Source organism: Onychomys torridus, chromosome 20 (assembly GCF_903995425.1).
Source record: "Onychomys torridus chromosome 20, mOncTor1.1, whole genome shotgun sequence".
Classification (NCBI taxonomy): domain Eukaryota; kingdom Metazoa; phylum Chordata; class Mammalia; order Rodentia; family Cricetidae; genus Onychomys; species Onychomys torridus.
This window is the reverse complement of record NC_050462.1, coordinates 47,673,631-47,687,573: the sequence shown is the minus strand read 5'-3', so window position 1 is coordinate 47,687,573 and position 13,943 is coordinate 47,673,631. Positions and strand designations below refer to the sequence as shown.

The 13,943-nt window shown below is 37.1% G+C and overlaps 1 protein-coding gene across 1 annotated transcript; it reads right to left on the bottom strand.

The window, feature by feature from the left end:
• Positions 1 to 13,004: 13,004 nt before the first annotated feature.
• On the bottom strand, positions 13,005 to 13,943 carry LOC118571200 (olfactory receptor 6C3-like). The gene has a single exon (XM_036170153.1). It carries the CDS (start codon positions 13,941 to 13,943, stop codon positions 13,005 to 13,007), a length of 939 nt encoding a protein of 312 aa, XP_036026046.1.

Genomic DNA, 13,943 nt, shown 5'->3' with positions numbered 1-13,943 from the left:
GCTGATTTATAGTCCATAGAATCTATTGATGAAAAAGAAATTCAAGTGTAAATTCAATATAAAAGAAACAAATGTTTAAATATTGATATTTCTATATTCAATGAAATAAAGTCATGGAACACTTCCACTAAGATTTTCTAATCTCTGTTCATTCCTCAAACATCTTCTTGAAAGGAAATACTTTTGTAGACGGGAGTTTAAAGCCTTTCTATACACAAAAATTTTACATACAGTCATAATTTCTATATGTACGAGATACCTTTGAACTATGTAAAAATATTTTAATAGTATTGTCATTATTTTCTGGTTTCACATATTGTATGTTTCCATGATTTATTATACAACATTTAATTTCAGTTCTAATACTATTTCCAAACTTCTATAGTTTATAGGTACAAACTGAGCACCCAATCACATTTAGTAAACCTAAAAGTTGACATGATTATTTTCAACCTTAATACATGTGTAGTTTAAAATGACCAGGAATAAATGTATTTGCCAAGAGAAAAGTAAGGCAAGACTTTCTTTAGTTATAAAAACAAGGAAATTCTTAATTTGTGGGAATTAAAACAAAGACCAAAGGAAACAATTTAAACAGAGCCAGGGATCAATAATTATTTTCTATGAAGTCCAAGGTACTTATAGCATTTTAATATTTTCTTTTTACTCAACTCACTTTGTAATTTTTATCTTTAAACTTTCTTGAGGACAAAAAGAATAACTCTTACAAATGATTTTTATCTCAAAGTATAACAGTGCCTTCCTTCTCAAGGAAGCAACAGAATAAATAAAATTTTCTATAGGATTTACTTTCTAAAACCATGTAGTTCTATTCTGTAATCTTCTATCAGTCCTGTTCTCTCCTGATATTTAACAGAAACACAGAATCTGTGTATAAGTTATCACCAAATGTGATGTACTGCTTTCTAGACAGGGAGTTCAGCAAGGGATAAGTAGTAAAGCTGATGATGGGCATTATCCACCTTTTCCTATTCTAGTCTTCTGAGTCTCAGTGGTTTTTCTGTTTAGGAATAAACATATCTTTTTCATCAAAACTGAGAGGTACTGTTTTGTAGTTCACATGATAATTAAAATATACTAAAATGTAAAAACAATAGTAATAAATATATTTAAGAGATAATTTGGGGATCTTTGCATTTTCCCAGTAAAGTAAATCTTTCAATTATAGATAAAAATTCTTTTCTGCTACTGCTCTTTGGCACGTCCTCACTAGAAACAGGAACTATTGCAAGCTGCCTCTCTATGGGAAGAGGCCCATGAGACTTTCCCTGCAAGTCTCAGGACCACTGTCCTTTGAACATCTTTCTAGACTAGTTCTTAATTTCTCCCCACACATAATGAGCAGGACTCTGTTTATTACAGCTCTTTCTGCTAACAAAACAGGTTAATTTTAAAAAATTATTTTCTTCACAAATGTGAAACACGCTATTTGGTGTATATGGTAATACCAATCAGATATAAAACCCTACAGTATACAGCCATGACTTAAATTTTGCTACTTGAAACACAAAATTAAACATATGAATAATACTCTCCAGAAATTTTCTCATTCAGGTCACTCTTGACTCTGCTTATTACACTGAAGCCTGTTACATCAAAAACTTCCTGCTGAATTGCTTGTAAGATTGCTGACAGCCCTACCTAGAAGTGAAAATAAATGTATCCTTAGTCTCTTTTATTGCTTCACTGAAACTGCATGTGCTATAAAACACACCATTGTCATCCTTGAAATTCTATAAGAAAATGAAGCAACTAATAAGATTTTTAAGACAATAGAAGGTGAAACCTTTTGAAGGTCTCTGGATACGGTAAAGATTGAAATCTATACACACAGAAACACAACTTTACCTTCTCTGGCCAGTATATAAGTCCCTGATACACTCAACTAAAGAACAGAAGGATGCAAACAGAAGTTCAAGACATGTATGTAGTGATGTCATGACCCATCTTCCTTGAAAACCAAACAATATAGAGAGACAGAGGAAAAATGTACCAATCAACTGATAACATTCAACCTGGTTTCCCTTTGGTCAAGCAATTTTCCTAATAAGAGCATGGACTCAGTCTATTCTCAGGAGATAATTCATTCTCAGTTCATTTGGGATTAAACACAGGACTAAACTGCCCTATAATGGGCTCTTCTTTGACATTCTTGCTGGTATTTTTTTAATTAGTAAATTCTGCCAGCACAAAGCAGAATAGATAACATAAAACTTAATCTGTAAAACCTTCAAAAGTTAGTAAGGTTATGCCTTGCTCTTGTTTTTTATTTTTAATTTCAAAATTGATATGTGCTCCACAACATGAGATCCAGAGCCACACTAGTGTACAAAGACCTGTCCTCTTTAATAAATATTTTTATTTTATAATTAATTTAATTTTACATATCAGTCATGAATTCTCCTGTCCTCCCTCCTCCCACCCTCCATAATCCCTTACCCCTAAACCATCCCCTATTCCCACATCCTCCAAAGAGGGTCTCCCATAGGGATTAAGCCCAGCCTGGTAGATTCAGCTGAGGCAGGTCCAGTCCCCTCCTCCCTGCACCAAGGCTGAGCAAAGTGTCTCAGCATAGGCCCTAGCTTCCAAAAAGCCAGCTCATGCACTAAGGACAGGTCCCAGTCCCACTGCCTGGGGTCCTACTAAACAGTTCAAGCTCATCATCAACTGTCTCACTTATCCAAGAGGGCCTGATATAGTTCCATGGGGGCTCCTCAGCTTTTGCTTCACATTCATGTGTTTCTACTCGTTTGGCTATTTGGCCCTGTGCTTTTGCCAATTATGGTCTCTATATCTCTTGCTCATATAATCCTCTCTCTCTCTCTCTCTCTCTCTCTCTCTCTCTCTCTCTCTCTCTCTCTCTCTCTCCTTCCCTCCCTCTCTCTCTCCTCCCCCCCCAATGGACTCCTGGAGCTCCCCCTGAGGTTTGGCCGTGGATCTCTGCATCTGCTTCCACCAGTCACTGGATGAGAGTTCTATCATGACAGTTAGGGTGTTCGGCCATCCAATCACCAGAGTAGGTCAACTCAGGCACCCTCTCCACCATTACCAGTAGTCTATTGTGGAGTCATCTTTGTGGATTCCTGGAGACCTCTCTAGCACTCTGCTTCTTCCTATTCCCATGGTGTCTTCATTTATCATGGTGTCTCTTTTCTTGTTCTCCCACTCTGTTCCTGATCAAGCTGGGATCTCCCACAACCCTAAGCTCTCTTTCCCCGACCCTTGCCCGCCATTACCCTACCTCATCCCAGTTTGCTCATGTAGATATCATCCATTCAGAGACCTATCCTTAACCTACCCTACCAGCCATGCATTTATTTCAAATCTTTTGATTATTCAAAATAAAATATACAGGGTTGGGGATTTAGCTCAGTGGTAGAGTGCTTGCCTAGCAAGCGCAAGGCCCTGGGTGCAATCCTCAGCTCTACAAAAAAAAAAAAAAAAAAAGGAAAAAAGAAAGAAAATATACTATATTATACCAAATTGGTTTTATGTATTAAACACAAACACAAACACACACTCAATTATTGTTTATATGTACTTTATTATATTATATACACTATGTAAATACAGATATTTTAAATTTTATTACACAAAATATTGTTCAACCCTATCTTGCTTTTCAGTTAACACTGAATAATGGATGTCATTCCTTGTCATGTTATCTAGAACAAAATACTTTTCCTTTTGTAACATTTGCATGGATTATCCAAGGAGATTTATTCATAATTTATTAATTTTAGTGTTGGTTAAGGTTAGGGCTAGATCCACACTTCATTCACTAGTAGCATTAATTCTCTGCTAGTACACAACAGCATAACTTTAAATCATTTAAATTTCTTTAAAAATTAGGATTGTCCTTTAGCTTTGCAAAGGGCATTCATGAAATCACAGCAGCTGTGGTTGACTACTCAAGACATTCACAAGATCAGGATTGGGAGGACTAGCTGTTCCTAAGGAGCCACAGGCTGATAATTTTTCTGGTTTTAACACTCTCACTACTCCATAACTCACCCAACTATGACACTATCTGAACCTGGAGTTTTATTTTTATAAGGTCTTTAGTAGATGTAGTGATATGAACATAACTAATTTCATCAGTGAATTTTGTTGGAGGTATCTTAAGAAATTTGTTCATTTCACCAAAAGTTTTGAATTTTAAAAAATCATAGCTGTGAGATATTACCTATATCTGACATACAATAGCACAAAATTAACATTCTCAGACAAACATGGAAAATTTCACAACTATTTAAACACATCTATATTGTACGCAAATAAATACATAAAATGAAAAAATGGGGGTTACAAAGCCAGATTAAAACACAAAAGAACCATTTAATCTTGTAATTATTATCTCAGTATCTAGAGCATGTAGTGACATAATGTAAGACCTAAGATTTTAGAAACTCTTTCTCCTATTAGGAGCAAGGCCAGCTTTTTCATACCAAGGTCATCAGATTCTGTTATCCCAGGGCTGGAGAGGCTCAGAGTCAGCTCTTCTGGGGTGGGAGGGTCACTCTCCCTGGAGGAGGGGGTCATTCCAGGACAGTGAGGGTTGGGGCCAACTCAGCAGGGTCCTCATATTCAATATATGGTTCAATACATGGTTTGCATGGGCCACTGAGGTAACACAGGCAACTGACACACACAGACCCCAGTTGCTTCAGGACCAGAGTACCAGAAGTAGTCAGCAGCAGCAGCTTGGAGCCAGATGTCACCATGGCCTTGGGTAGGGGAGAGCAGCATGGGTACTCTGGCTTAAAGGAAATACAGGTTTAAACATCAAAGGCTATTTCTCTGAGAGACTGAGACAAAATACTTGAACATCTCAATTTTATTCTGTGTGGGATTGTGTGTGTGTGTGTGTGTGTGTGTGTATGTGTTTCTCATTTGTGTTAATGGTTTTTGATGTTTATCATTGAAATCTCCCATAGTAATGCAATTACCTCTTTAAATATCTAGGGTTTTTTTTACTTTGCTTTTGTGTACTCAATTGTCTTGTATGCCATTAAACAAAACTCAAAGTCATAAAAAAAATTCTACATCCAAATATTTACTTTATTTATTATGTTATACTTTTCTATTTTAGAAATTTAACGTTATTCAAAATTTAAGTTAATACATCAAAATATTATTCATGGTATAGGTAATATCTATATCAGCTCATAATCACTTTAAGACATCACAATACAAAAATAATGTTCAGGATAAGCAGTTTGGGAGGATGCTTCTTATTTTTTGGAGACATGGTTTCTCCATGCAGCCCTGGCTGCCCTGAAACTTACTCTGTAGACCAGGCTGGCCTTGAACTCATAGAGATCTGTCTGCCTCTGTTTCCCAGGTACTGGGATTAAAGGCGTATGCCAGTACTGCCTGGTCAGGATAGACAATTTTTGTTTGGGCCTCACATTTAACTCTAGATGGCCTAGAACTCCCTGTGTAAATCAGGCTATCCCCAAACAAGAAATACACATGCCTCTGCCTCCCAAGTCATGGGATTAAAATCATGTGCCAGCATACCCTACACAGGATAAATATTTTGTTCCTATTTTAGGAAATATGTGTGTGTGTATGTATACATATATTTATATAAATATATATAATAAAGAAATCTGTAACTTTTTTTAAATATAGCAATATTCAAGTATTCCAGAGTCTGGCTCACCATGAAAGGATTCTTTTTAGAATTTCTACTGACCAGATTGAAAGAAACACTCCTAAGAAGCTAATGAATAATTAAAGGATTTATTTTATTAGAAATTCTTTTCCCTATTTTTCATGATTACATGCACAAAATCTCCTTGTAAATATGAGTGTTAATTAATTTTAATAATGATGATAATAATAACAACAATAATACAAGTGTGTTTAGAAATAAATGTTAAAGGAGAAACCACTACATCTGACTTCATAAGAAATTAATAAATAATAACAGTCAAGATATATATGGTCTTTGCTATTGGTTGCTCTGCACTAATAGATTGTAAGGCCCTATTGCTCAATAAAACCCCCTGAATAACTCATTGAACACAGAGAAATCGAACTGGTGCCTAACTAGAGCCTTCACCCCTACCGACTACTGCTCACAGGACTGGAAAGTACTCTGCATGCAACCAGAAGGAAAAGTAAATAGATATAAATCCTTTGATCTACACTGGTGACCTGCCTAGATGATGTGCCAGTGCAAGAGTGGTACAAGAATGTTGGAGTAACCAACCACTACCTGATTGGATTTAAGGCCCACTCCACAAAATGGAACTCATGACTGACACTGTCCAGGTGGCCAACAACCTGGACTAGATAGGCCTGGGACCTAAGAGGAAGCCAAATGCTATTGCTCTGCTAAATGAACGTAGCAATGTAATGACTCCTAATAAAATTCTATTCCCATAGATCAGTGTCTTGCTCAGCCATCATCAAAGAAGTTTCCACCTTCAGTAGATGGGAACAAATACAGAGACACACATCTAGACAATGGACAGAGAGGGAGAGACCTTGGGACATTCAATCCTAAATGAAATGTCTTCAACAAACTTCCTTCCTCTGGCTCAGAGAACCCTGCAGAAGAGGGGGCAGAAGGATTATAAGAGCCTGTGAGGATGGAAGACACCAATGAAACAATGCCTTGCAGACACAACAGGACTGACACATAAGTAAACTCACAGAGACAGTGGCAGCACACACAGGGCCTGCACAAGGCTCAGCCAGATAGAGTCTCAGCACTGAGAGGGGCAGTGAACATGACCTCTCATCCCTAACCAAGAAGCTATTGCTACTTGACAAGCACACACATAAGAAAAGTTAGTTTTTTCCAGGGAGTCTCTTTGGGAATACAAACCACACTTAAGAAGAAGCCACATGACCTGCAGTGAAGGACCAACACAAAACGAACTCTGTGATATTTTTGGAGATATTTTGTCTCCTAATAGGTTGTCTGTGTACCTTTTACCTCACTGCTTTTTTGTTGAAGTTGTATGGTTTCCAATTTTGTGTTTTTATGGGTGTGTGTGTGTGTGTGTGTGTGTCTGTATGTGTTTGTGTATCTGTGTATTTCTATGTGTGTATTTTATGATAATTCTTTTGGTTTTTTTCTGTTTGTGTGTTTTATTCTATTCTGATTTGTTTGTTTACTTGTCTGCTTGCTTTCAAAACAGAGAAAAAGAAAGCCTGAAATTAGATGGATAAGGGAGAGGAGAGGAACTGGGAGGAGAGAGGGGAGGTGAAAGAGTTATCAGAATATAATTTATTAATAAATCTATTTCATTAAAATATAAATAAAATATGTATAGGAGCTTTGAATTGGGAAGACCAAGAATAAAAGTACAAATAAGCATTAGTGGGATTTCTAGTGTGGGTGACTCATTTAATTTCCTCAATCTTCAATTCCTTTGTTGAAAATGGAATTATAATTTCTTGAGAGATTTTGAAAATTAAATGAAATTATATAAAAAATTGTTCTTTATAAGTGTGTTGCATTGAGGCTCCAAAAATGGCTGAAGTATTCTGTCATTTTTCTTTCAAACAGAATTTTTTTTAACTTGGGGAGGAATTTTCACAGTTGTTGTAATAAGACCTTTATTGAAAGGACTAATCACTGTATTTTTACTATTATATTTTCATTATTTAAAACATTTTTATTTTGATCATATTCTTTCCTTCCTCCAAGTCCTTTCAGATTCTCTCCTCCTCCTTACCCACCCAACTCTAAGTTCTTTCTTAAAAACAAACAAAAACTCATGTAACAACAGAAAAAAAAGCCAATAAAACCAAACACATACCCAAAAAATTCCACCAAACTGTAACCAAATAAAATCACACACACACACACACACACACACACACACACACACACACACACACATAGAGTCCATTGTATGTTGGTCAACTACTCCTGAGTACAAAGCCTGTCCTAGATTGGTTAATATACCCAGGGTCACTATTGGAGAAAACTGATTTTCCCTATCCAACAGGTATAAAGGACATTTTAGTGGTTAACCTTTATCATAGTAGCTAGGTTTGCATTCATTCTTTTTTAATAAAATAAAAACTATCACATTGAATTTGGACAAGACAAACCAACAGAAGGAAAACAGCCCAAGGGAAGGAATCAGAGGCCCACTCATTCACACACTCAGGAATCTCATAAAAACACTGAAGTGGAAGCCATAAAATGTACTCAGAGGACCTGGTGCAGATCCTGTGTGTGGTGCTTCAGTCTCTGTGAATTTATAGGTGCTTTGTTCATGTTGATTTAGGGGGATGTTTTTTTCTGGGCGTCCTCATACCCTCTTATTTGTACACTATTTCTACTTCCTCTTACACCAGCTGCCTGTACTCTGAGGAAAGAGAATTGATGGAGACATCTCATGAAGGGAATGCATGTTCTAAGGTCTCTCACTCTCTGTGAAAAGTCTGGCTGTGGATCTCTGTGTTTGTTCCCATCTGCTGTAGGAGGAGGCTTCTCTGATGATAATTGAACAAGATAATATTAGTCTGTAAGTACAGCAAAATATCATATAAGTCATTTTATCATTTTTTTTAATTTTTTAGACGAGGATTATGAATTTTTACCTTTATTCTCATTTGGCCTTAAAATTTTTATTGTTATTTACAAATGGAACATTATGGTTCAGAGAGATTCTGTAATATGCATTAAATCATATAGCCAATAAATGTTAAATATAATCTAATATCACCTATAAATAAGTGTATTCCCTTAAAAAAATAGTCCTATATAGCCCCTATTTAAATAAACACAAACACAGAAAGAGTAATTTCTACCTTTTAATCAGTACAAAATTAGTTTTGTGCACTATAACAAAATACAGCATGTCATGTAATTTTAACACAACACTTTAAACTATAGTATGATATAATCTACTTAGTTTGACTAAAGTTGAGCTGTTAACTTCAAAATATAACTTTAAAAATAAGAACGAAAGTGAAATTCCACTCCAAGGACGGACACTGTGACTCCAGAAGACGTTGGTTGTTGAGTGAAAACTCCAGTGCCAGGCATCAGACATCTCCCTGGGATTTGTCGGCAAGGGTGGGCCCAAGGTGATACGATATAATAGGATGAAAGGGTAGATTGATGAACTTACTTTTAAAGAGCAACAACTTGTTTAAAATGTTTTACATTGGTATAGATTTTAGTCTATTGATACAAACTTAAAGTTAATTTTGTTATACCATGTATATATTTCTACTCATGTTTAAGGTATTATGTTTGTACAGCTCATTTTAAATTGTAATGGATAATTAAAAATAGATTAATAATTAGTCATCTATGATAATCATACTCATAGCCATGTTAGCTAAGTCTTCTAGATATACATAGAGATATTTCAGATAGATACGTAATCTTCAAATACTTCAAAGGCCTACAGAATATGGCATTTAAAATATTTTTTAAAATTTAGACTTTCTGGACAGTGAGGCATGTCTGCTCCTGGCAGCACTGACTTACTTCAGAGAGGAGGATGGGCATCGAAGACACTCCATTATGGAGTTTATTTTCTTCTTGGCAAAAATAGCCATTTGTGCCGGAACCTGTTCATGCCTGGACTGCTTGAAAAAAATGTATCGACTGGACATGCAGGACCCATAGGAAGGTGACAACTGAACTTTGCTTGGCGAAATGGTCCTTCAGGTTCCTGCTTCACAGAGGAAACTGCCAAACATTCTACAGGACACAGAGAAAAGTGACTGAGAGACTCTTGCCCTGTGGGCTGAAGACAGATGCCCCAACTTTACAAAGGAACATTAGGTGACTGTCAAGGCTGCCAGCTGTCTGTCTACCCTGCATGACTCCCAAAAGTTGTTTGCATCCTTCTCCTGTTTCTCAGGTAATATTATATCCTTCTGAGGTCTTTGATGTACTTGAAGCTAGATACAGTTTTCCTTAGTTATGATAAAAGATAAGTTAGATATAAAACCTTAGACTCACAAATATAAGATAAGATATCTTCTTTAATTTTGCCAAATAGACTAGTTATTATAAATAGACTAGATATTATAACTGTAATTCTTGCTTGATAATTGTTTTGTTATCTGTAATTTTACTATATGAAAGTTAAAACCTTCCTTTTTGAAAAAAAGAAAAGGGGAAGTGCTGTGGGATGTTCTGTATGCCAAATGTGTTCCTCTGATTGGTTAGTAAATAAAACACTGATTGGCCAATAGCCAGGCAGGAAGTTTAGGTGGGACAAGAGAGAAGAGAATGTGGGCAAGTGGAAGGCTGGGAAGAGACCTGCCTGACACCGCCATGACAAGCGTGATGTAAGGTACCAGTAAGCCACAAGCCATGTGACAAAGTATAGATTAATAGAAATGGGTTAATTTAAGATAGAAGTAGATAACAAGAAGCCTGCCATGGCCATACAGTTTATAAGTAATATAAGCGTCTGAGTGATTATTTTATACATGGGTTGTGGGACTGCAGGGGCTTGGTGGCACCTGGAGAGAAGCTCTCCAGCTACACCAAGGTCTCCAAAACTACAAATGGTATTACCATTTCCCTCAGTTTACATACTAAACATAGTTAAAATTCCAAACCTAAAGACACCACACGTCTTGGATGCAAGAAATAGAGAAATCAGTCTCATATCACCCAGGAAACTTTCTCCTTGCTACAAGTTCTGTACAGGCTGCTAGGGGACAAAGACATCAGTGATCTTACCCAGCACTAGACACTGTATACTGCAATATTGTCCTGCTAGACAAGATGTGTCCACTGGTGCAATAAACAAGACCGTTCTGGATAACTAACCCACTTTATGACCAGATTTGAGACCTGTTCCACAGGCCAGAACTCCATATTTTTGTACTGTAATCCTGCTCAAACAACCACAGAGGAAGAGGTCATTAGTCCAAGTTATTTTAGATGGTCATGCTGTCAAACACCCTGTAAACAGTTATATTTATACTCAGAAACCCTGGCTCCTCTCAGTCTTTGTCAGGAGAGCTTCTTTGGCAAGTGAGCAGCAGTCAGTGGAGGTGTGCATAACTGTTCAAAGTGCACAGGTTGACTGAGGGCTCAGCCTGGATGAGACATCTACTATAGTCACCCTCCACAAAAGGCTCTGGGAGGATCAAGAGAGAGGAGGTGGAATGAACATAGGAATCAGAAGATGGGAAGGATGTACTCCATGTTCTGGACATGACATGTCCACCACACTCATGGTGTCACAGCAGCTGTGGTTACCTGCACAAGACCTGCACAAGATCAAGCCAATCAAAATCCAGCACATAGAGGGCAGGTCTCCAGACCCCACCCCTTGGCAGTGTACAGTTGGTGGAAGACAAAGATTCATTCTTTTTTGAGATTGTGGCTGCTGGTAGGTTACCATGCTCCAGAAGGTGGCCTCACATCCATGAACATATGGGCAGCACTAAGTGGCTTATGAATGAAGAAAGGGAGGGGGGAAGTGTAAGGTTAGGAGGGAGTGAGCTGGAAGGGAGACACTAGGGATAGATATAGTTCAATGTGAACATGTATGAAATTCTAAAAGATAAAAAAATTAAATTAAGTTATTAGCTAAAGAATCAATGCAAAATCAGAATCTTCCACCATCTTCTATATTGATACAAGAATATATATTACTGCCAATTTTCATAGAATTTTATAACATCTAGAATGGCTGGAATAGTGATAATATCAGCTTATAAGTATGATCTGATTCACAGAAATTATTAGCATTTATAAAACCATTCCCCTTCTCACTGAAATGACTTTGGGTCATTGTTTTACCATTTTATCAATAGTGTATGTATTAGTTTGACTGAAGAGATGGAAAAGAACAGTTTATAAAGGAAGAGTATCAGGCAGAAGGAATTTTTTAATTATTTGGGATATTTTTACATACATTTTCTGTAGCATGAGATGCTTAATGTCTGATCTCTTCCACCAGTTCAAGGGACTAATTTATTGTAAAGAATTGCAGTAGACTGGGCAAGGAGAGATGGCTCAGGGGTTAAGAGTGCTCGCTGCACAATGAGGAGGAGCAAAGTTTGGGTATCAGTAACCACATAAAATCTGAGAACAGTCCCATGAATGCTTGTAACCCAGGACCAGAAGAGAACAGAAACAAACGGGTCACTATGGCTTGTTTGTGGTGAGCCTAACTGAACTCCAGGTTCAGTGAGAGATTCTGCCTCAAAGGAACAAGGCAAGAGTGATAGACATGGATACCTAATACTGTCCTCTGACCTCTACACACACAAGCTTGCACATTACACAAATGTACACAAACTCCTACACATGCAAACCACTCCAAATCTATGCACATAAAGGAATAGCCATGATATTAGCATGTAGGAATAGCCTACACCTGCAATCTACAAGAATATAAAATATGATACACATTTGTATCAAAGTTAAAAAAGGAAGATTGAGAGAGTGTGCCACATGAAATGGAGAAGAAAATATTAACAAGCAAATAACACCAACTGTAAATGCATTTTACCATTAGCATCATATTTTTGGAGACAAAGATAGTAACCAATCACAGGTTAATATTCCACAAAATGGATATCTATTAAATTTTCCATAACACTTTACAGTGATCCCACCTTCTCCAGGATAGAATATTTCAATGCAGATGAAATGCTAAACAGTACCTATACAGGTTTAATGGGAAATATAACATAGTTACCTTAAAAATAAAGAAATTTGAAGGCCTAAAGAGATGGGTGGGTCAGCAGTTAAAAGCACATGCTATTCTTTCCAACTACAATGGTGCCATCCCAGTACCCATATGGTGGCTCACAACCATCTATAACTCTACTTCCAGGGGATCCAATGCCCTCCTCTGGTTTCTGGGGGAACCAGACTTCAACTTGGTACACAGAAATATATGCAAGCAAAACATCAATGCACACAAAATATTTTTAAGAATGCTGAAACCAATGAGATCATAATAAAAAGTTTCATCCCTCCTTTTGAAGGGGTATAATGGCATTCAAGCTAACCTGCATTTTCATTTGTTTCTATGAAACATTACTTTATTCATCAAATCCTTGAAGGCCTGTTTTACTTGTTGATTTCTCAATGTGTAAATAAAAGGGTTCAACATGGGAGCAATTGAAGTGTTGAGAACAGCCACCCCTTTAGTCAGTGATGCCCTCTCATTAGCAGAAGGTTTGACATACATGAAAATGCAGCTTCCATAAGAGATGGAGATGACAATCATGTGAGAGGAACAGGTGGAGAAAGCCTTCTTCCTCTGACTGGCAGATGGAGACCTCAGAATGGTGCTGATGATGCAGATGTATGACAGGATAACTAGAGCCAGTGTGAACAGCAGAGTGAAGGAGGCAACATAAAGACCAAATGCTTCTAAAAGCCTTGTATCTGAGCAGGACAGTTGTAAGATGGGGAAGTAGTCACAGCAGAAATGATCAATGACATTTGAACCACAAAAATCTAACTTGAGGAATAGCATGATTAATGGGAAGATGGTCAGAAATCCTACTAGCCATGAGGCAAGAACAAGAAAGGTGCAAACTTTCTGATTCATGATGGTGGTGTAATGCAGTGGTTTGCAGATGGCGACATAGCGATCATAAGACATGGCAGTTAGAAGAAAGAACTCAGACACCCCCAAGGAGATGAAGAAAAATAACTGAGCCAAACAGTTATTATAGGAAATTGTCTTGACTTTAGTAATTATTGACTCCAAAAATCTAGGGACTGAAACACTGGTGAACATAATTTCTAAGAAGGAAAAGTTCTGGAGGAAGAAATACATAGGAGTCTTTAACTGAGCATGTAGCAAGGTAAGTGTGATGATGCTTAGGTTTCCACACACACTTAATATGTAAGCAATGAATAAAAAGGAAAAAATTATAACCTGAAGCTCTGGTGAGTCTGATATGCCCAAGAGCACAAACTCAGTAATCATAGAGTGGTTTCTCAT

Bases quoted from the DNA above. Each gene is read 5' to 3' on its own strand.
- LOC118571200 (XM_036170153.1), bottom strand. From the start codon at position 13,943: ATGAGAAACCACTCTATGATTACTGAGTTTGTGCTCTTGGGCATATCA.